The sequence below is a fragment of the Diceros bicornis genome, chromosome 3, assembly GCF_020826845.1.
Source record: "Diceros bicornis minor isolate mBicDic1 chromosome 3, mDicBic1.mat.cur, whole genome shotgun sequence".
Classification (NCBI taxonomy): Eukaryota; Metazoa; Chordata; class Mammalia; order Perissodactyla; family Rhinocerotidae; genus Diceros; species Diceros bicornis.
This window is the reverse complement of record NC_080742.1, coordinates 55,943,742-55,968,585: the sequence shown is the minus strand read 5'-3', so window position 1 is coordinate 55,968,585 and position 24,844 is coordinate 55,943,742. Positions and strand designations below refer to the sequence as shown.

The following is a 24,844-nucleotide window of genomic DNA, read 5'->3' as shown; positions in this document are numbered from 1 at the left end:
CTGCTACAAGAAAGGTGACATATTTTCCCTTTTCTCTGTGTGTCTGACTGAAGTATTGAGGTTCCAGTTCAGGTTTTTAAAAACCATCTCCATCATTATTTAGACTTTCCATAGCACTTGCTGATTATTTTGATGCTTTTTGGTCAGATTGAGAATATATTGGCTGGAGAACCTTGTTTTATTATTGTCTAACTTGAAAACACAAGCAATTATTTACTGTGCTTCTTTTTTGGTCCACTTTTCATTATGGGCTAAGCCCTGAGGTTAAGACCCCAGAAGCACTTACCCTTGTGGTGTGTGGCTTTAGGTAGCACTAAGAGAATAAATCCAAATCAGTCCAGTTTGAGTTTGTGTCTTGGACACTGCCCACAGCTGGGAGGGGTTCACTGGCTCAAGAAAGGCCATAGGTCAACACAGGACAACTCAAAAACACACAGGAATTGTGACTGCAGTGTTGGCTCTAGGCCACAGGACACATTGCTTTTCTTATTTTCCTCGGCGGGCCTATGGCTGCCTGATGAGGCTTTCTATACAACAGCATGTGCCTTTGCAGTTGGATGGAATGATTGGACCCCAGAGGGCTTCAGCCTCTTGGTGTCTTTTATGCAGAAGAGCAGGCCCCGTAAGGACTTATTACATAATGTAATTGTAATAATTAAAGTAAGGACCAGTGGCCTTCGTGGCAGCTGAAGTTGTTAAATAAAATCTGGGTGGCTCAGCCTACTGTTCTTAATTTACTGTGACTTCCTGTTTTTCTAGGGTGACAGAGAAGCAGAGCTGGGGCTGCCTTTTTCTCCTCTGTGTGACCGAAAGTCAACCATGGTTGCTCAGTCACAAGTAGGTACGTGTTTGCCAGCCCTGTGGATGGAAGGAAAAACCAGAGAGGGATGTCTGGAAGTAAGCTCGGATGCTCCCAGTGCTTCTTTGGCTGGGAACCTGGCTCCATTCTGCTATGCTGTGCTCATGGCTTTGGCTGGTTGGGTTGGTGGAGCTGCTCCCCCCATCCTTCTCCCTGGAATGTGGCTGGTTCATGGGAAAATTAGACAGTGATACTCTGCTATCTCCATCATTCCCTGCCAAGAGAAAAAGGGGTCTCAGTCTTCCAAGGTGATGACAAAAATCAGTGGTAGGAAGCCCATTCTGTTTCAGCCTCTCCATTCTGTATGCAATACCGGAAGTCTCCATGGCATTTCTCCTCAACAGGTGCTTCCTCCAGCCCTGATCCCAGGACAGCACCATTTCCTGAATGACCCTACTTCTACAAATGGCTCCTTTTAAATATTTCCTTCCTTTCTTCCTTTTAAAAAACTTTTTAGCATCTTTTTTTTTTTTTTTGGTAAGAATAACTTTTGCACTGCCGATAACCATAATATATGTGCGTTACAGAAATTCTCAGATATGCAAGAGGGTACTGGTGCCATACATAAATTAAACATCATCAGTGATCTCCACCTTGGAAGAGTCTGAAATCATTCAAAAAATAAATTCAACAAAAATTTATTGATTTTTTTTCCACTTGTGTTTTGAGTACTTATTCATTTTTTTCATGATAATATATTAAGTCCTTGTTAGGTGCAAGGTGCTGCTAGACACTATAATAGATCTTATAAAAACAAAGACAAATTATACACGTTACCTGCTCTCAAAGACATTGAACCAGTATTGGATGGTAGACAAAACATTATGAAAACAAAATCTGTTAGAGAATGACAGGGCTAAGGTAGAGTTTTGTACGTGGTACAATCGGGTACAGAACAGCGTGTGTGAACCGTTAGATCCAGAAAGACTTGTTGAAGAGTAATATTCGAGTTGAAGAGATAAGTAAGTGATAAGTAGGCAGTGTCTAGGCAAATGGTAATATGTGTTAGAGGTATGTTAGGGGTGGGTGGAAGAGAATTCCAGACAAGGGATTAGCATATACTAAGCAGGGAAATTTAAAACAGCCTAGTATGGTAAGGGAATTACAAACAATTCCCTATGACTGGAGTAGTGGAGAGGAATGAAGGGAGTAGGGAGTAGAATGAAGTGAGGGACATGTTTGGAGAGAAAATCAGACCCAGATTATGTATTGTGTTGAGAATAACATGTGCTTATGCTTTCCTGTAGGAAATGAGGGCATATCTAAAGAAGTTTAAGTAAAGTTTAAGAATATATAAATTGATATTTTAGAATAAGATATAGCAAACTATAGTCTGTGGCCTAAATCTGGCCCACTACTTGATCTTGTAAATAAAATTTTATTACAACATAGCTAAGTTCATTCATTGGCATATTGTCTATGGCTACTTTTGTACCACAGTGGTAGAGTTAGGGAGTTGTCATAGATATGGCCCACAAAGCCTAAAATATTTACTATCTGGCCTTTACAGAAAAGGTTTTCCAAGCCCTGTTTTGGAAACATTTCTGTATCAGTAGCTTGGAGGGTTTTCACTAAGACTAGAGGTGAGGAAACCAGCAGGGTGCCTCCTGCAGGATTACAGGGAAGAAATGATGTGTTAGAACTAAGGTAGTACAGGGACTCTCCAGGAAAGAGGTGGCATATAAGAATTTAAGGATTCAGCTGGATGCAAAGCTAACGTAAAGGCAGCAACCTAGATTAAGTGCTTGGACCATGGTCCCATTTATAAGGATTGGAGAGAAAGATGATGAGTTAGTTCTGGTTTGGACATGTTGAATTTAACTAGTGAGAAAAAAAAAAGTTGAAAATAGTGTTATCAAACACTTTAGTTTCAGCTTAAAATTGTACCACAATTAACTAGAATACAAATTTGACTGTCAGTGTTTCCTTATCAGGATACTTTGGGTATTTGATTGGGACAATTCTTGTTTTGCCAATTATATTATAGGACTTTTAGCATCCTTCACTACTGGGCATTAAATGCCACTATCACCCCCGCCTCAGTCATTGTGAAAACCAAATAGGCATTTGTATATTTCCAAACACCGTATTTCCTTTGATTGGAATTTCGTTTCCTTCCAATTTGCACATGGCTGTGTAATGAATTGCCAACAGTAATTCCAGATCATATATTTTCTCCTGATGAGTTACAGAACACTTGGATATTTCTGAGCTGTTGAGACAGCCACTCTAGCCTAATGTGGCGATTTCTCAAAGGTACCATTCCAGAATGACCCCTCTTCCAGTTTCCAACCTGTTTCTTCCAACCCTGTCTGCCCTCTCCCATCTAGATGTGTCCCCTGTACCTCAGACTCAGTAGATCTAAGACTGAGCCCATCGTCTTTCTCCTCAGCCACATTCTCCCCCATCATCCCTGTGTTCTCTGCTTTGCTGGAAATCTCTGGAGATCACACCTAGAGGCAGTACCGCCTCCTGCTGTGCGTGTATCTGTGCCTCCATTACACTCCTAGCTTACAGTGACACTGGATCTCACTTTCCTTACCTTTCCTTTGAGCCATTGCAACAGCTTCTAAAATGATTTTCCCAGCCTCCGCTCCACCTGCTGTCTCCCTTCCCATCCAGCTTACCAGATTAATTTTCCCAAAGAACATTTAAAAAATCCTATTACAATGCTGCCCAAACATCTCAAGGGGCTTCTAGTGCCCTTCTAAGTCCCAACTCCTTATCCCGACACTTAGGAGCCTCCCTCCCTGAGCTGATGATGGTCTGAATTCCCAGGCTCTCCCTCCCCAACTCCAAAAGAATCTCTAAGCCACAGTCATTCCTCAGACACGTCCTCCACTTTTTTCTATCCTTGCCACTTTGCTTATTCCACCCCCTCCACCTAGAGTGAAGAGACTTAGGGCTTGACTCAAACATCACAGCTTCATAAAGCTGTTCGCAGCCCTCTCAGTGGGAGAGAAAATATCCTCTCTCCCATCCCTTCCCAGGGGCCTTTATTTGGGCTTCTCATTTGGCCCTTTCCATATACTTCAGGGGTCATTTTTGTGCTCAATTAATCTCTCCTATAAACTCCTTGACGGCAGGCAGGTTGTGTTGTATATCTTAGCATTTTACGTAGCATCTATCACAGCGTTTGTTACACAGCGGATGTTGAACATATATTTCTTAAGCACTTCACTGGACTATCTACTAAAAAGTCATAGGAAAGTTATATAGGAGAAATGGAACTGACTCATGATATTCAAATCAAGGAATATATTAAATGAATAAGGACCAAACTATTTTCTCCTCATCTGATCTGGAGCTCCTGCATAGATGAATTTTAAAAGAAAGATGCGACTCATCAGTTTCCGTGGGAAAATATGGAAATGCCCAAGTTAATATGTAGTTCCTCTGAAGCATTGCTGTTTCTCTTCAGGTTTTATTGATTTCATTGTGGAACCCACCTTCACTGTGCTCACGGACATGACTGAAAAGATCGTGAGTCCGTTAATTGATGAGACCTCCCAAACTGGTGGGACAGGACAGAGGCGATCGAGGTCAGTGGAGAAGCTTCTCAGGTTGGTCTGTCCAAGAGGGCAGAATTCTTCTTTTGGAAGGGGTGGGGGTAGTATTTCATAATGATGTTTGCCCTACCTCCTTCTTATAAGAGAGATGTCTGCCTCTTTCTTTTTCTCAGTGGAGTTGCAGTTGTACTATCTGCACTTTCCAGGCTGGCCTGGAAAGGAATGACCGAGGTCCAAATCGTGACCAGCAGGTCCCTGGTACAGCCCCCGTCCTGTTCTCTCTCTTGGTGCCCTTGCTCAAGGCAGCCCCAGTCACTGCGCTTTTACCTGCTGTGCCCGGGCAGTCCTCACTCCTGATACTCCAAAAGGAAAGTACCACTGATCAGAGTTATCACAAGAAATGAAACTGACTTTCATTTCTAGGTTCAGGAAGAGAATGAAGTGGAGAAAAAACAGCTGAAATTTTAAATCGCCTTCTGCCGCAACATCATTCTATTGAGCGTAGGTTAGCAGTTAAAGCGTACAGGCTCTGGAGTCAGATTGCCAGGGTTGAACATCCTCATCCCATCGCTTCTTAGCTGTGCAATCTCAGGCAAGTTGCCTCAGTTTCCCCATCTGAGAAAATGTGGATTATAATACTCATAGGTTGCAGGGAGGATTAAGTGAGTTATTCAGTCTACGTAAAGCCCTTAGGACAAGGTCTAGCACAGAGGAAGTGCTAATACGATAAAGCTAACACTTAGTCTTTATTCATAGTACTACTGCTGGTGGTACCTTGGCTTTGTCATAAAGGAGAAAGGAGAGAAATGGAATGAATACAAAAAAGAGAAGAAAAGAGCAAAAGAAGAAATAAATAGAGAGAAGGGAAGGCAAGAGGAATATTAGGACAGTGGGACTCCAGAGATGCTCAAGGAGGATGGAACCAGTCAAGGCTGCTAACAAGGAGGACCGAGTCCCACAGCCCCACAGCTCTGCAAGCACTGGGCTGAAACTCCTCTGCTTATCTAGTCAGCCTTAGTTGTCATTCAGTGGGTTTGCATTCATGTCAGTCACTGCTTTAGCCATCTGGAAGTGTATAATACTTCTTTAAAGTTACCCAGAAGGATGGCACTTTCTATATTTGCAAAGTTGCCTATGTTTAAAGCTTAAAGTAATATTTATACAAAAAAAAAAAAAGGGCTCTTGCATGAATGATCTCCCATAATCTTCAAGCTATCTGTGCTCCTCCCCCTCCCCCAGGAACATAAGGAAATCACCTTATCCTGGCCTCGGGGATCCTGGGATCAGAGGCACCCAAGTACAGGGGGAGGTGTAGAGAAAGTACAGGGGGAGCTGGAGAGAAAGAGGAGCAGGGGTCTGGATAACTTGGAATCGTGGTCATTGTGGAAGCAAATGGGTGGACTGTGGAACCAAGTAGAAGTCCAAGTTCAAATTAGTTAATTTCAGAGAGTCGAGAACAGAAAATTCATGTGAGGAGATTCTAGTCATATTGAAAAAGAGAGGAGACCAATCAACAGAGAAGAAATTTGGGGATTATTGATACTCAAGGCAAAAATCTTGATTTTTTTTTTTTCCTGCTGAAAATACAGAATTTCCCACACATCACATATGGAAAATAGGATAATTACAAGCCTCAGGACACAGGAATCTCACAGCAATAACTTGATGAGTGCTATGCACTCCTCTCTTGGGCTTGCTCGTTGGCATACATTTTCCAACACTAACCCTCCTCTTTGGTGTGATTTTTTTCCTCCAGTTTGAACAATATCAGTTCAGCAGGTGCAAAGCGGTCGGGTGTCAAGAGCACTGGCTCAGAAGGAAGTGCCCCAATCAACAATTCCGTCATCCCTGTTGACTATAAGAGTTTTAAAGCCACATGGACTGAGGTGGTGCACATCAACCGGGAGCGATGGAGGGCCAAGGTGCCCAAAGGTAACATGCTCCTAGGGAATCTTCCAGGAGACTTGTCCAAACCACTCAGCACCCACTCATGAAACAAGGCGTTGCCACCCCTGATTTTAAGTGTTACAAATGAAGCACAATCTCAGGATATAGATTCAAATTGCTGAACGTTAGAATCTACCCTCTTTTGATCTTCCTTATATCTAAAACTCAAGCATGATAGAATGGTGCAGACCACCAAGCCTTTTGACGCTTGACCTTTGTGCTATATGACTAAACTCCTTTTCTTGGGATGAAGATTCTACAGAGGATGGGTGTTGTTTTTTCTTGGTTTCTGCTACACCATCTTGTCATTGTCATTTCATGTCATGTGGCATGATTATGAGGCCTTTATTCCTTCTTTTATCCAAGTAAAGCCTGGCCAGTAGCCACGTCGGCCATTATGTTGGGGTAGAAGGAGCTTAATTTCCTTACCTGCATTTTTATCTTCCTTTCATGTTCACAATTTCCCTCCAGTTGTTACTCAGACTGATCTTCTGAGATGAAGGTAACTTCCAGATAAACAGAAATTTGCTGATGCAAACATCATCAAAATTCAGATCAGAAAAGTCATGATTCTTGGTATTATACACAAAAAATGGCTGGAATCCTCGTGTCTCTTGAAAGCTGAAATTCATTTGTTCATATGTGCTCATTTGTGTTTATTGACCACGTACTATGCGATCAGCACATACTGTGTGCTCGTGCTGTAGTCTCGGTCAGGACACATACCTGAGAGAAGGGGTATGAGGCTGTGAGGCCTGATTCCAGGGAGGGACACAGACCTGGATGGCTCTTGGTGCCCGGTGAGGGGCTGATCCCAGTGGATTTTGTGGAGGTGAGCCTTGACGAGCAGTCAGTTTTTGCTGACATGTATTGAGTGCCTACTGTGTGTCAGGCTCTGTGATCCATGCCAAGGGTGCAGAGATGAGTAATAGACATCCTTGTCGTCAAAACTCATAGTCTGCAAGGAAGGGACGTTACTACAGTTTCTTTCAAAGGAATAATAGGGGTTCAGTCAAGGCCTTGCACTGGTCGCCAGCACCCACTGGCTCTGAGCCCCAGACCCTTATAACAGGCAAGGAGAGTTTTAGCCCCAAACACAACACCCCACACTTTTATCCACCCAGTGTCCACACAAGTGAGAAGAATGGTAGGAGGAGTAGCCAGGCAGAGCATGTTCTGGCAGTCTTGGTCCCTCTTACATGAGGGGGCTGCTTCTAGGGTGGAGAGAAGAGACCTAGACAGTTGGAATTACTCAAAAGCCAGTTATTCAACCATTGTGATTTGTCTACAAAATCCTGTCCAAGAGGCTGCTCATTTCAGGTAGGGCAAAGGGTTTATATTTATGGCACTTTTAAGGCATAATTGGGCCCTTATCATTTCGGGACAGGTGTTGCACCCTGAGCTATGGAGGGAGCCAATGCCTCTTCCATATTTTCAGTATAGCCTCTCAGTCTATTCAGATGCTTTAAGCATTGAACTCTTCGGGCCGGCCCCGTGGCTTAGCGGTTAAGTGCTCGCGCTCTGCGGCTGGCGGCCCGGGTTCGGATCCTGGGCGCGCACCGACGCACCGCTTCTCCGGCCATGCTGAGGCCGCGTCCCACGTACAGCAACTAGAAGGATGTGCAGCTATGACATACAGCTATCTACTGGGGCTTTGGGGGAAAAAAAATAAATAAATAAAATTAAAACATTGAAATCTTCCCTGTTGGCAGGCGTCGCAAGCAATGATGGCGGCTACCGCATCATCTCAAAAGAAGCACACTCTTATAATCAATTACACTCATTACACTTGAAAATCCAATTCCTGACAACACGCAATTTAAAGAGGTACTTCAAAATAATTTGTTTGCAACTATCTGGCTTACTAAAATTACCTTCTGAAACTAATCACCTGAGGGAGCATTAGATAGTTTCTTTTCCAGGGGCAAACTGGCCCTTTAAAAATGACAGATAACTAAACACTAATAATTTAAAAATATGTTAGGTATGCTGATAGAGATATGCTTAAGCTATTTACAGAGAATAAAGGGACTTGTCCCTCACCCTGCTTGGGGCATTTGGGAAGGCACCTTGTAGCCAGGACTTGAAGGATGCCTGGGGTTGAGCCCTGAAGGAGGTGTTGTATTTGGAAATGAGAAATGAGAAAGGGGATGGACAAAGGCACAGAGCCTGTGGGAGGATAGTTTAGGTATCAAAGAAAGTTTCAGTTAGTGGGGAAGAGGGAGAATTGAATCCCTACTTGCAGTGTGTGCTCTTTGGCCAATTCAGGTAGATTCTTTGAGAAAATTCCCTTTTGAGGATAATACACATCATGGAGTTGATGCAACGAATAGAAATAATATACATAAAGCACTGAGAAGAGAGCCCGCACATGGTTAGTGCCTGGTGCATGGTAGCTGTCATTTTAAAAAATTGGAAAACAAAGTTAGAAGTTTGAATGCAAAGTTGAGAAGATGGTGGTAAAAAAAAACCAACCTATAACTAATATTTTATAACATTTCAGCCTCCTAATCACGCTGTTGCCTGATTGGGTGGTGTTAAGAAATTCAGTTGGAATCTGTTTTTCTATTGGTGACCAGTTTGTACTAGATTATCCCAGGCTGTTTTACTCATTGTTCTTTTTTACCAGAAAACTCTGATTTCAAGAAAGCTTGCCCCGCATGGGGCACTGGAACATATGTTGTTATTAAATTGATCAGAAATGGAACTAGATTTAAAATCTTGGTTTTATTAACCAACTTGATTTGCAAAACTAGTTAGGCCAGAACCCATAGTTGTTAGGAAAGATTAAATCAATATTTTTTTACAGCTCTTAGGGCTGAAAATCATTATTCCCAAACAAAGATGTGTAGGTATAATGATTTGCAAGTCTAATCAATATTGATCAATTTCCATGCAATATTTAATACTTTTTAAAAATTTTTTCTGGTATAAGAATAATATTTGTTTAGGTTACAATGCTGAAATATAAATAAAATATATAAAGAAGACAATGAAAATCACTCATAAACTCTCCAGCCAGATATAACCATTGTTGAAATTCTGACATAATTCGTTTTAATTTGATTTACTATGCATATATATAAGTAAAAATTTTCCCCATAAATTGAGATCATAGTATAATATTGTCTTGTATTTTGCTCTTCTATTTCTATTTTGAGCATTTTATTCTGATCCTGAATATTCTTAGAAAGTATGATTTAAATAGCTACATCGTGTGTAATGTTGTAGTTGAACCATTCCTATGTTACTGAGCATTTTGGTTTCCAGCTCTTCATTATTGTATATGGAAATGGTCCCTGACTTGCGATGATTTGACTTACAATTTTTCAGCTTTACGATGATGCAAAAATGATAAGCATTCAGTAGAAACCATACTTTGAATTTTGAATTTTGGTCTTTTCCCAGGCTCGCGATATGCGATACAATCTCTCGTGATGCTGGGTAGTGGCAGGGAGCCCCAGCTCCCAGTCAGCCACAGGATCATGAGGGTAAACAGACAATTCACTTACAACCTTTCTGTACCCATACAACAATTCTGTTTTTCACTTTCAGTACAGTATGCAATAAATTACATGAGCTATTCAGCACTTTATTATAAAATAGGCTTTGTGTTACATGACTTTGCCCAACTGGAAGCTAAGGTAAGTGTTCTGAGGAGGTTTAAAGTAGGCTAGGCTAAGCTATGGTGTTTGGTAGGTTAGGTATAGTAAATGCATATTCGACTCATGATATTTTCGACTTACAATGGGTTTATAGGGATGTAACCCCATCATAATTTGGGGAAGATCTGTATAACATTGTTATGAACATACAAGTTCAAAAGTCTTTGAGCCTAGGGGCAAGCCTGGTGGTGTAGCGGTTAAGTACACACGCTCCGCTTCAGCGGCCCCAGGTTCGCAGGTTCGGATCCTGGGCGCGCACTGATGCACCGCTTGTCAAGCCATGCTGTGGTGGCGTCCCATATAAAGTAGAGGAAGATGGGCACGGATGTTAGCCCAGGACCAATGTTCCTCAGCGAAAAGAGGAGGATTGGCATCGGATGTTAGTTCAGGGCTAATCTTCCTCACACACACACACAAAAAAGTCTTTGAGCCTACCTCTATTTATCTAGGATAAATTTCTAGATGTGAAATTCCTCTCTCAAAGTAGATGGAAAATTTTAAAGCTTTTGATATATATTATCAAATTTCTCTCTGTAAAGTTTTTGTTTTTTAACCAATGTTCTCTGCCAGTAGAAGTGTAGGAAGAGTGCCTATTTCCCTATATTTTCCCCCTCTTCATTTTTCCCATTAGGATGTTTATATTTTTAGTATTGATTCCTAATAACTCTTTATACATTAAGGATGGTAATTCTTCAGTGGACAAAATATCTTGCAATTTATGCCCTACCTCAGTTTGTCATATGCCATTTAAGTTTGTTTATGGTCTTTTTTATACATCCTATTTTTATTTTACTAGAGATCACCTTTACATTTTTTATTGAATTATGTCTCTATCAATGCAAATATGAAATAGTACATAGTGAAAGTCTTTTACAAATGCTGAGAAATTTATTGAATTTTTACTTAATTCCTCCATCATTACTCAGTTTTTATTGAAATAATATGATATTTTCAATCTAGATGATTGTAAGTTATTTTATAATTAACTTATCCTTTAATATTATTTTTAATATTTGCATCAAGTTTTATGTCTAGATTAAAAACAATTATTGTTATCTAACACTAAGATTTACTGGTTTTATTGCACTTTGTTAACATATTTTCCCTATTCTTCAGTTTTTAATATTGATTGAATTTTTCTATCAGCTGGAGCACTTCTTTGGCTAAAATTTTCAGAAAGGTCTTGTGGGAATACCTTCTGAGTCCTTAGATGTCTAGAAGTACCTTTCTGTTGCTCATGTATATAATTGAGAGTTGACTATTCAAAATTCATATAGTATTTTGGTTGTTTTTTTTTAGTCAGTCAGTTTCTCTCCTTTTCTCTCTTCCTGTTTGTAGGTAGTTTAAGTAGGCATTTCAGAAAATTATATCAAGGGATAACAAGGCCAATACCATTTTCATCCAAGAACCTATAGTATCATTATTCCAAAAGGCAAATTAAATGAAGAAATCAATGTATTTCTCCAAGACTGCACAGACATTCAGTGTGGAATAGAACCAGCTCTATGGAGGCATGTAACTTATGGATCATGAGGGCTCTGCTCTACCTTAACTCTGTATCTGCTTGCTTTTGGCCATTTTCATAATGAGTCATGTCACCACAGAAGGTCTTAAATGGAAATAAGAAGGAAATGGGATTGAACAGTGATGTTTGCTTCCTACTAGTCTAGAAGCCTAGGAGTGCTATGGATGTTAAATCGAAGGCCTGAAAGTTAATTCTCTGTACATATGTCATCATTGGAACCTGTTAACATGTACAAATTAATTGTGCTCTCACCTACTTTTTCTCATTGTAGGCAAGTTTTATGTATATTAATAATTTCACTCTGAGAATATAAAGGAATCTGATTACAGCAGAACAGACGTACCTCCTATTGATTTATTTTCTTTTTTCTTGTTTATGTGTTTGCTTGTAGACAAAAGTCTACTCGTTTTAAGTAGTACCACTGGGTGCTGATGGCTGATCACACTAATAACAGATATTCCAGAAATACAAGAAAGAGATGGAAGTAGAGTGGAGAAGTTAAGGAACGTGGTAGAGCCGCCCGCTGGAACCCGATTGCTGCGGGGAAAGGAATCATATAGTGGGGCAGGTTCATATTGGATCTGACTGTGATGTCATAAGAGCTACCATTCATTAATTTAAACATTAATTGCCTGCTGTCAGCTGTAGATGAGCAAAAACAGATTTGTTTCTGAGATGTACCTCCCCCAGTTTTTATTTTTTCGCTAGATTTTCCGTAGAAAATTGGTCTGACTCAGTTGTCAAATGAATTTTTCTTGCTCAGATATTTTATGCTCTTTCATAGCAAACCAGAATTTAACACCTTCAGCTTTTATCAAAATTACTTTTAACTTGGGGATATTTTGAACGTTGAAAGTTGCTACAAATTCAGAGGGGGTTCCGGGAGAGGATTATAAATGATTTTACCTCATGCCTGAGTGTGAATGAATTCTCCTCCTCTTTGCCTTACTTCCCCTCTCTGTGTAGTAAGCACTGTCATCTTTGTACTCGCCTACATTAGTGGTTAAGGAAACTAACATTTGTCAAATGACTAACTCTTGTAGGATAGGACTTTAGACATTGTATACTTTTCATATTTTCCACCAGTCTAGATTGCTGGGGATAGAATATGTACAAGTCAGGTTCATTGGCAGATAAGGTGAAGCAGACTCGTTATGTGCATTTCATTTAGTCAACAAGTACTTCATGAGCATCCGCTATGTGCCAATGCTGTACCAAGCACTGGGAATTCGGTGATGGAGATGACATTAGACCTTTCTCCTTGGGGCACTACAGAAGGATGAGGGGAAGTCTGGATGAACAGTCTAGGGGGCCTTTTGTGGCCCTACAGTCTACTGAGAATGCCATTTCACTATCATCTTCTGCAAGGGGATTCTTTTACTCTTTGGTTGTACTTTCTGTAGAAGTCAGAAGACATGCTATACTATATATGCACATAATTATGTTATTTTGTAAAGACATCTTTCCTTACTTTTTCATTGTAAATTATAAATACATCCTGCTGGGAAGTAGAATGTCACGAAATACTGAATGGCAAACATTTAAAATTTAAATCAACGCCTGTCAACCTTGATTGTGTGTTAGAATCATCTGGAGAGCATTTAAAATATCCTATTCTTGCCCCTTCCCCTCCACATCTGATTTAATTTGTCTGGAGTGAGGCCAGGGCATTGGTTTGGATGTGTGGATAGATAAATCAATGAAAGGATGAATGAAACTTCATAATATATTAAGGAGGACATCTGAGCCAGGAACTATAAGGACAGGAAAAGTAAAATGAAGCCAAAAGTCATAGACATCCGCAAAATACAGTGCCATAAAGCCCCAGGAACGTGTGAACCTGGGCCACATTTGGGCTTTATACCCTCTAGCAGCCAAAACAAAGAGAAACGATCACATGCGTAACCACTCTGGTGCCCATTAGGTTAAAAACAAACTTGTTGTCTATGAAAGCTAGCTTTTCTCAGGACCAAGACTAACCAAGGGAAATAAAGAGGACTTCTGATAATGAGATGTGGGACATTTTTAACACATCTAGAGAAAAAATGCAGTGATGCTTTGTAAAATTTGTAAAATGGGGTTACAATAATAGTAGCTGCTACGTGAGGTTTTGAGAATGAAAGGAAGCACCTCTTGAAAAGCACTTAGCGTAATAGCTGATATAGAGGACACACTCAAGAGAAGCTATTGATGACAATAATAATATTAACAATGCCAATTACAATATTGGTTTGTTAATTATTATCCTTATTATTCCTTTTTCCCTGCTCTTTCTTCTAAGCCACTGTTTTCAGAAATGACATCAGTATGAACCGGTTTTATTGATTTCCTGAATATACATACCAACCTGACTTGAATTAACCAAAAATATACTCGAAAGACTCAGTAAACACCTTAGGTCATTTCAGTGTATTAATTCCCAGTGCAAATACTTGTTTTTGTTCAAAGAGGCAATTCTCCTGATGTCATGACCTCTCTTTATCTTTTCTGTGCCTTTCCTAACTTGCCACGGGTGCAGAGGAGAAGGCCAAGAAGGAAGCAGAGGAAAAGGATCGCCTGGCCGCAGAGGAGAAGCAAAAGGAGATGGAAGCCAAAAGCCAGACTGAAGGCGCAGCTGGCAAAGCTGAGAAAAAGACGTCGGGGGAAGCTAAGAATCAAGTCAGTGGAACCCGCACAAACAGAAGCGACAAGCCTCTGGGGAAGAATTCCAAAGCTGAGAAGCCGTCAGGGGAAAAGCAACAGAATGGTGAGCAGAATTGTGCTGGAGAAAGGCTCTTTTCGGGGTGTTAGTGACGTGATGAATGGAAACTGGCGAACAACCGCACCTATGAGGACGGCTCACAGGGCAGGGCTTCCCTGAGCAACCAGCTGCTGCTGATTGCACCTCACTGGGCTGTGGATCCCATTAGGAGCCCATCAAAAGCAGCCAGAAGCTTGCTTGGGCCATTCTGTGTGGGGAGATTAATTCATTTTGGGCCCTTCCCAGCTGTTCTGGAGACTCTAGCTGTGTCTGCCTACCCACTGGGGAAATTACTGTTAACAATCCCAGCACATTCCTGAGTGCTTACTGCCAAAATGGGTGAATGGAAAGTCAGGCTTCCATATGTACCATTCCCCTAGCAGGGCTGAGCCTCAAGTCTGCCTAGGGTCTGTTCCTGTAGTAGGTGTCTATATATCTGTAGGTGAATGTGTACATTAGGGTAACCTGGGACTGAGGGGTTTCCTGGGATGCAGGGCTTCCACTTTTAAAACCAGAAAAGTTCCAGGCTGACTGGGATGAGCTGGTCACCATCTTGTGCATAGAGTTGATGATTTCTTGTATTTAATGAAACAAATATTTACTGGTTAACAACTATGTGCCAAGCACTGTGGTTGAGACTGAAAATTTAGAACTGGAAAGGCCACAAGAAGTCCACAATCTCACAGGGCATATGGACATCCTCAGAAATAATTCTGAGCAAGTAACAGTAGTGGCACGGCAGATAAAATGCCCAAGGGACAGGTGCAAAAAAGAGATGTTAGCTTTGCTGAGTCTGGGGATTGTGAGATGCAGTAAATGTCAAAGAAAGATTCAAGAGGAGGTGATGTCTGAGCTGAGTTGTGTTTTGTTTTTTTGAGGAAGATTGGCCCTGAGCTAACATCTGTTGCCAATCTTCCTCTTTTTTTCTTTTTTCTCCCCAAAGCCCCAGTACATAGTTGTATATCCTAGTTGTAGGTCCTTCTAGTTCTTCTATGTGGGATGCCACCTCAGCATGGCTTGATGAGCGGTGAGTAGGTTCGCACTGAGGATCCGACCTGGTGAACCCCGGGCCGGTGAAGTGGAACGTGCAAACTTAACTGCTATGCCACCGCGCTGGCCCCAGAGCTGGGTTTTAAATGCTGAAGTTTGCTCATCAGATGGGAGGCAGGGACTTCTCAGCCAGAGAGAACAAGATGAGCTAAGGCACAGGGACATGGAATTGCTTACCTTGTTTACAGAAGAGCAAGAGGTCCAGAGTCTCTGGAGCTTTCAAATGCCAGGTTGTGGCAAGGTAGTTTGGCAGCCAAGCAGAGCTGGATTCAGGTCACAGCTGTGCCTCTCACTCCTTGGTGGCCTTTGCCAGGTTACTTAACCTTCCACTGCCTCTGGAAAATGTGCATAAAAATACCTACTCACAGCAGGGGCTGCTTGTGAGCTTCTAATAATAATAATGATAGCAAAAACAACAAAGATAATAAATGGCATTTATTGACGATATACTGGATGCTGTTTTAAGTTCTTTCTTTACATATTCCTTCTCTTACCTGCCTGGCAGGGCCAGGTGACCAACTCTGAACCATGCTCTAGCTATTATGCTACATAGCCTGGGTGAATGAGAATTATGTAGAAAGTGCTATAGCACAACACTCTCTAATTATTTTTACAATCAACATACGTAGCATGTAGAATCAGAAAACAGTATTTTAATACATATAATGATGATAATAGCTGATATCATGTTCCAAGAACTTTGCACAAATTCCCTCAGGTAGCCCGCATGACACCCTAGGAGGCAGGGAAGGCTGTCATCTGACTTGTCCAGCCCCTCAGCAGCCTGGTTCTGGAGACTGCTCATAACTAGTTTGCTTTGTGTTCAAGTGCATCATAGTCAGAAGATATGTTCAATCTCATAAGAATTTAAGATATACCTGCTGGAGTTTTAGAGGGCAGTGCAAAACACCCCTTTTCCCCTCCTGAGATCACAACCAACTGAGAGAGAGATACGAGAATCAGAAAGTCAGTGATCAAAATATTATCTCCGCTGCAACTAGAGCTGAATTGGAAAGTGTGGACTTGGTCGGCTGAGCACGGGCTTCTTCACATGTCTGCCCTGAACTGAGCTTAGCCAACCAGACGCTGGCAGAGCAGGTGCGCTCGGGATTCGTCCCCTCACCCCCATCCCAGCATCCAGCAGGCTGCTTCTGCAGGGACGGAAAAGGTGTGTGTCTTGTGGAAAACACATCTCAAAGGGGGCTGGGGGCTGGAGAAATGGGTAGCTGGGCTGAGCTGCGCATACTCAACTCCTCCTTCTAGATGAGTCTCTGCTTCCCACAGGAGGAGTATGTAAATAGGGCTGGTGAGAGAGCCAAGATGTGTTTCTTCCCTACTTTTTTTATTTTAGGAAAGTGGGTTAAAAATGTCTTTCCCTTAATAAAAACAGTCATTATAATATCACTAACATTTATTGAATACTTAATAGGTGTCAGACATTGTACATGAGATTTTACCTACATTAAATCATTTAAAATTCCTAACAACTCTGTGAGGTAGATACACTCGTTCCCATTTTGTAACGAGGACACTGAGATTCAGAGAGGTTAAGTCACTTGCTTAAGGTCAAGCAACCACTAAGTAGCCATTTCAGGACAAATTCAGCTCTATGTGAGTCCAAATTCTGTATCCTATAACCAACATGTTCCTACTATTTGGAAGTTTCAGTGCTGTCAGGGAGAATAGGAAATCGGAGAAATATTGAGACTCAGCTACTGTCCACAAAAAGCTTATAATCTCTTTATTCCAGGAGTTTGCATACTTTTTCTGTAAAGGACCAGAGAGTAAATATTTTAGGCTCTGCGGGCCGTTCAGTGTCTGATGCAACTACTTAAAACTGCCGTTTTCTCAGAAAAGCAGCCACAGATAATATGTAAACAAATGAGCATGGCTGTGTTCCAATAAAACATTATTAAAATTCAAATTTGAATTCTATGTAATTTTCATGTCATTGAATATTCATCTCTTGTTTTCAACCATTTAATAACATAAAAAACATTCTTAGTTTGTGGGCCGTATAGGGCCAGGCGTTGGGGCCAAGTTTGGCCCATGGGCCATAGTTTGCCAACCCCTGGTCTGGTCGGGGACAGAAACCATTGAAAGCAATGCTGGTCACAAAGAAGGTTGTAAATTTTACGAGAGAGGTATAAACAAATACCCAGAGAGGGCAGAGGTGGCAATAATTTATTTTGGAGACAATTAGGGGGAAAGCCTGAAAGAAACAAACATGAGCCTCAGTCTTCAACTAGCTTGGGTTGATCTCACAACTGTGTTTATTTCCCAAGGTAAGCAACAGTCTACCATTTCCCTTAAAAATTAAGTATTAAATGAGAGGTGGGAAAAGAAATCAATTTAGAGCAATAATAAGAAAGGCTAATAATGGTGGTTTGGGACTGTGTTACAACAGCCTAATTAAAATGATTTATAACTGTACCGAAAGGCTCTTTTGTTTCCCCTGGTTTATTGAATAACATCTCACGTCGGCCATTACTCCATATTCAACCCATGGGAAATTACCTAGTGGATTCTGTTCAAGGAACATCATCAGACAAACGTGTCACTTTCCCGGCACCCTTCTTTGTGGTTGCCCGAGATACTTCCAGGATAGAGCTGAAGAATGTTGGTTAAGTGGAGTTCTAGAGGTTTGGTCTCCTATCAGCAATTATGGGATTCCCCTAAGCTTTGGTCTCCATCAAGGCACTTCCTCTCTCAGCCTCCGCAGCCCTGACTGAGGAGTAGACAGGCTGCCCTGGGCTGCTGGCTAGCATCCAGCAAATCGCACTGCTCCTGCTGACTTCCGGAAGACATCCTGGTCTTGCTGCAGCTGTGGGTAAAGCTCCAGTCCAGGGCAACCTTGAAGGTTTAAAGTATTGTGCATTAGGGGTGTAAAGGCTCATTGAGGAAAGAAAGATCATTTTTCTGCAGGGAATTAATTTGACGAGAGGGCTCAAGATCCTCGAGTCCATCTCTGGCATCCTTAAAATATGCAAAAGCCGGTAGTATTGGGCTGATTCATAGGACCTCCAAAGGAATCCATCTCTTTTGGCCATTGGTGGTGGTAAAGTGTGATGACCAAGTCGTTCACTTAAACTCATCCTGCTTGCACTCAGGCCCGAGTCAACTCCCCTTCCCCTCAATCCCTCCAGCCAGTTCATCCCATTTCAGAATCAAGAATAAGAGGAAACTTGGAGAGTTTATTGACTCCTAACTTAGTTTGGGATTTGTCAAATTCTATTAAAAGTACTTACTTTGTAGAATATATCACAACCCAAATGGTCTTGAATTATCCATAGATGATCATTTCCTTGTAAGTCTGTAGGCCAAAGGCATTTAGAGATGGTAACGGTAAACAGAAGCCTGAAATCTAAAACTTAAGCTTCATAGGGAAGTTGCAAAATCTAGTAGTTGGGAGCTTAGCTTCTAGACTCAGCCCCATCTGTGCATATTGTGGTAAGTTACTTTATCTGTGCCTCAGGTTCCATGGCCGTAAGATAGAGATGATGATATGAGTTTCACGTCAATTCTCCACGAGTTGATTTAAGCAGGATCACTTTGTAGAAAGATCAGTTGACCATTGGTTCAAAAACTGTCAGATGAATGTCTTAAACCAGATCTACAGTAGCCAACAGGAGCAGTTTTGCTACCAGAGGGAGATGCACGTGGAAGGTTAGGGGCAGAGGTGGGAGCCAGGTAGCGTGTGAAACACAGGCAGGCGGGCAGTCCACTGCACTCAGCACAGCTGGACTGACCAATGCGTGTCAGAGTGGCTGCAGTGAAGTCAAGGAAAAGGTCAAACTTGAAAATCGTCTTCAGTCATTTGGTGAGTTAGTTATCCAGCAAATTGATTATTTAGTGAATTAATCTTTGATGAATTTGCCTACTTTCAATAATGGTACCTCCATAATGGGGTAGTTGTAGGAATTTAAGGAAATGATGCATGCAAAGCATTTAGCACACTGCCTGGCACAAAGAAAACAACAAAGATAATGTACCCTTCCTACCCTGAGCCCTGCTTGCTCCTTCCTGATTGCAATTATTATTAGGGTCTTTTTGCTTCAATAAGTACCAGTATTTTAGTAGTAATGTATTCTTGGTTTTATGCAGGCTAAAAGGAAAGCTGCCATTAGTAAGATTGGTAAGAAAAATATTCAAAACTTGAGAATAAGGCTAGGGGAAGGGGTGCCATGACCTTTCAAAGTCACACTGGCATACTATTGAACAGACCTGTCCAAGGACTAATTATCTGTCTTAGACAGGGGTCAGCAAAGTTTTTCTGTGCAGGCCCAGACAGTAAATATTCCTTGCTTTGCAGTCTCTGTTGCAGCTATTCAACTCCACCATTGCAGCATGAAAGCAGCCACAGACAATGTATAAATGAATGGGTGTGGCTGTGTGCCAATAAAACTTTATTTCCAAAAACAGATAGCAGGCCAGATTAGCCCATGGGTCATAATTTGTTGACCCCTGCTTTAGGAGAACATGAATATGTTTAACTTTGTCATTTACTGTTTGAATCAAGCCTAGATAGTGAAGTTATATGCTAACCTGTGGATTTTTGGCTGATAGAGGAGATAACCCCAAAGGTTATGGTTTTATTGCCATGTAGGACATAACTAGTTTTGTCTCTAACCTAATAATCTTATTTTAACATATTTCTAAAATGCCTATAAACACCCATTTCCTTAAATGTTCTTGGGACCATCCTAACTATCTCCTTGGTTCCCTCGTAAATGAATAAGTTTTTGACACGTGTTCATTCTTTGTTTGTATGCATAGTGTTTTTTAACTTTTACAAATTACATTTTGACAAGGTCAGTAATTAGAATATCATTTATAGCTCTGTCTTATAATAACAACTGTCATTGGGCAATGTGCCAGATATCACATTCAATACCTTAAATAGAGTTATCCTTATCTTATGCCAATAAAGTGGGTATTATTATTTATTATCCCCATTTTGCAGATAAGGAAACTGAAGCACATAAAAGTTAAATAGCTATGAATTGAAATAACTTAAACCTAACCCAAGTTTTTCTCACTCTACAGCCTGATAATAAAGCAGAACTGCCTTTCTCGGAAAATAAGCACTATCGACCTAAGTACAACCCTGTTTAACAGGAACTTTCAGTCTTAATTTCTGGAATTACCCAATATCCAGGACCGAATATGTGGTTAAAAAAGATATTTACACTCAGACATGTACCCCCTCATGACTAAAATTATACTGTACTTTTTTTACCTTGACAGGTTTAAAGATATTGACAACTCCCCCCTTAGCTGCATACATATACTGTTTGTCGTGTTTATTACTTTCAGGTGACTTGAAAGATGGTAAAAATAAGACAGACAAGAAGGATCAATCAAATGTCGGAAATGATGCAAAGAAAACAGATGGTAAGAACATAATTCCCATTACATTTTTCCATAAAATGTGCAGTTTAATGCAAGCTTGTTAGAATTACACCTAAAATTGAAATTGTGGTTGCTAGTATATTCTTATATTATACCTTGAAAAAACACTTCACTACATTTAAAGAATACTATTATCCCTTTTACAATAATTTACAAATTATTGTTGTATCTCTTCCCCTCCACCATACTTTCTCCATCACAAATGCATTCTATGCTCTTTCTTTTCCCACTTGCCTTTTTCATTCTGACCTTTATAAAAAGTTGGTTCTGAACTTGCTGACTGTAATGGAATAGAATATGAGTCTTGATAGTGAATTGTGCAGCATAAATGGGAAATTTTCCATGTTTTTAGTATCCACATCTTTTTCCCTTAAATAGGTTATTACTTTTGGTAAAAACAAAAACAGAAATCTGTTCAGTGTTATCATTATGTTGAGAGGCCCATGTACTGGAGAACATACGTAGCTGTAGAATATAGTTTAGTCAGCAAGAGTACCTCTTAAAGGCAAGCTTGGGATGACAATCCCAAACCAGTTAGAATGAGCCTACATTGTAATGTGCTTCATTACATTACATGACAATGTAATTTACATTACTATATATACATATATGAGCACTGCTTTTACTTTTCATAAACAGCATTCCACTCTTTCTAAAACCTGAAGGTTCAAATTATATTACCCTCTAAACTTTGAACTATTGGATTGAGAAAACTACTTTCACCTTTTATACAAATCTTCTGTTTCACTTGTAACATGGGCTCGTTCCTAATTATTCCCTCATTCATGTACTTGATATTAAACTAAAAATGAAAGTTTCTAGGGAGTGGTTTTTGTTAGAGACCCTGACTCTTTGAATCATACCTCCCTGGAGACATGGTACTAGATGCTAAGCTATTTGAATAGTTTGGTGATAATGCCGTTGAAGAACCAATGCTGGGTAGTCAGGCGGAGGAATAAGAAGAAATTTGAACACAACTCCTCACACATCTGTTAAGAAGGAAGTGGCTCCTTTAGCTTTTATCTCTAAACCATTGTGATATGCTCTCTTTACTCATATGCATGAAATCCATTCTCAAACCTTTCCTTTAAGATCATTCAAATAATTCACTCCAGGTGTCTTATCACATAATGTTTGGGAAACACACATGTGTAAATTTTCACCAAATTATTTATGCAATAGGAAACCACTTACCTGATAAATAGACCCTCCTTGAATGACTATGACTAGGATGTGAATTATATGGAGATGAAATAGGATTCAAAAGGACAGTATCTCAGCCAGACTCTGTTAGGGGTAAGGTTTGTTCAAATACCAGAGGCTTTTTGCCAGACATCATTTGACCTAAGTCCAGGTAACACAGGTAGGGACATGTACAGTAGAGGAGAAAGATGTTAACTATAAACCCAGTACCTGGACGCCTGGCCCCTCCTGTATCCAGTGACTGGCCCATCTGAATTCCTGCAGCATAAAGCCCAGAATAAACCAAATCCCAAATCTTTAACATAGGGTCTTGAATCCTGTTGCATTTTTGTATTGTGCTACAAATATCTGTTATAATGTTATCATGTGGGCATTGTGGATTGAATTTTATTATCTTCATTAAGGCCTTTTATTTTGCCTTTTTTTGTGTGTGAGGAAGATCAGCCCTGAGCTAACATCCTTGCCAATCCTCCTCTTTCTGTTGAGGAAGTCCGGCCCTGAGCTAACATCTATTGCCAATCCTCCTCCTTTTTTTCCCCCCCTTTTTCTCCCCAAAGCCCCAGTAGATAGTTGTATGTCATAGTTGCACATCCTTCTAGTTGCTGTATGTGGGACTCTGCCTCAGCATGGCCGGACAAGTGGTGCGTCGGTGCGCACCCAGGATCCCAAACCAGGCCGCCAGTAGCAGAGTGTGCTCGCTTAACTGCTAAGCCATGGGGCTGGCCCCGTATTTTGCCTTTTTAAACTGAATTGTCCCCAAATATTTGAACTAATTAAACAGTTTTGTTTCGTTTTGTGGGCAGGAGTGATGAAATAGATATTATGTTATATTATACAAATAGGTGTAAAGCTTGGTTATTTAAGGAACAGGATTCATTTTTTGTTGTTGTTGTTGGGAAAGATTTGCCCTGAGCTAACATCTATTGCCAATCTTCCTCTCTTTTCTTTTCCCCCTTCCCAAAGCCCCAGTACATAGTTGTATATTCTAGTTGTTGGTCCTTGTACTTCTTCTGTGTGAGCCACTGCTACAGCATGGCTACTGACAGACGAGTGGTGTGGTTCTGCGCCTGGGAATCGAAGCCAGGCCGCCAAAGCGGAGGACACAGAACTTTAACCACTAGGCCATCAGGGCTGGCTCTGAACAAGATTCTCGATCCCATAGGGTAGTGAACAGGATGCAGTAAATGAAGAGATTTTTTTTCTGATGTCTATCCCTTTTTCCCTCCATAATCCAACCTCCCACTGCTTCGAATGGGGTCTGGTGTGTCCATATACTTGCAAGTTTGTACACAAACTTGAGCATGAACAACTTTGTACTTTAATTTCGTTAATGGACTAACATGACATCAGTCATTATCACTGCTTTGTTCTCATCAGGACTTAGATCACTGTGCTACTTGTGCTATCTTAGCTCAAAATCTTTACAAGGACTGAAGTTAATTCTTGGTGGCATGATGTGGAAAAGATTTGATCAGTCTCACCTACCCCCCCCCTTGGCAATCAAGCTCTCTACTTTAGAAAATTTTAAAAATGATATATATAGATCAGTAGATACATTGATTTTTAAAAACTATATAGTAACAACCAGATACATTTTGAACATTTCTTTTTAATGGGTCCTGTTACATCTGATGACCACGGGGAGTCAATTTAACTATTTTTAATGCCCCTACCCCTGATCCAACCCTTGGGAACCAATGGTGACCAGCTCTGTCTAATTTTTGGGAGGGAGTATCCAAGCACAATTCAGTACCCAATGTGATCAAATCCACTATGGTTTGAATTTTCAACATTGTGTGCATTCAGAAAGAAACTCATTGGAAACTGGACCACAGTTGGGTATTCCCAAACTCCAGTGAGCTGAGGCATGCACAGAGGGAAGGAGCATGTGCTGAATGAGTAATTACATCCTGGCATAATGAACACATTGCAGCTGTACATTATCTCTATCAGGCTACTGAGGTACTATTTAGTACCCTGCAGCACTAATTTTCTAACTGACTTCAAAGAATGAATGTCCTTTGAAAATACCTTGCTTACTCTTAGGGAGAAATGTACTAACATAAAAAGATCTGGGTCTCTGAGCCAAGATTCTCTCAAGGCCTAAACTTTTACAGTATCATTGGGAGACTTGTGGGATACCATACAAAGGGATCATTTTCAGTGAGTTTTTAGTCATGTTTGAAACAGCATAACCTCTTGGACCTGTCATATTTTTTTGTAGTTGCTCAGAAATATGAATTTGTCTTTAACTTTACTTGACTTCATTAACAGAGACATAAGATATAGCCACTGTTTGTGTTGCTCAAAAGATTGATTATAATTAGGCCCTGCGGGGTTATTTGCCAAGTCTCAGGGAGGGAGTTCAGCAGCAATTTCTCCTTCATTGAATGTTCTGGGAATTGGAATGTATAAAGATGTTGGTTCATGAAATTTAAAAGTCAGTTGTGGAGAGTGGAAAGAGTGGACAAAAGACAATCTATGGACATATGCTTCTGCTAAAGAGGACTAACAAGAATTAGATTTACCTGTCCACCTGAAACAAGCAAAAAAAAAAAAAGACAACATATGTGAAGAATAGTTTTCAAGATACTGGACTTGAAGAAATGAAGGACAGTGATCCCTGAGAGACAGGAAACAAATGAAGTGAACCCTACAATTGCCACAGCTTACTGCCTTGAGACGGTTCCCAGGCAGCATAGGGAGGGGAATCCAGGCAGACCTGATGGACTTCTTGAGTTTAGGAGTTGAATAAGGATCCAGGGAGACCAAGGTGGCTAGAGTTAACGGGATAAAGTACCAGAGAGGAGAGAGCTGCAGAGAGATAGAACTCCAGAGATTCAAAGAGTGTTCATCAGAGTACTGATTGACCCATACAATGAGGAAACTACCTGAGACCAGGAAAGAACCATTCAAGAGGATTAGAGGGAATGA

The 24,844-nt window shown here is 40.8% G+C and overlaps 1 protein-coding gene across 6 annotated transcripts in view; it reads left to right on the top strand.

The window, feature by feature from the left end:
* Positions 1-24,844, top strand: part of PDE1C (phosphodiesterase 1C) — a 515,800-nt gene that overhangs the window by 447,529 nt on the left and 43,427 nt on the right. For all 6 annotated transcript variants that reach the window (XM_058527845.1, XM_058527853.1, XM_058527815.1 and 3 more), the window contains 5 exons: positions 760-841; positions 4,281-4,401; positions 6,125-6,300; positions 14,024-14,251; positions 20,612-20,689. In XM_058527845.1, the coding sequence (XP_058383828.1) occupies positions 760-841; positions 4,281-4,401; positions 6,125-6,300; positions 14,024-14,251; positions 20,612-20,689 (685 nt within the window). The remainder of the gene's footprint in view (positions 1-759; positions 842-4,280; positions 4,402-6,124; positions 6,301-14,023; positions 14,252-20,611; positions 20,690-24,844) is intronic.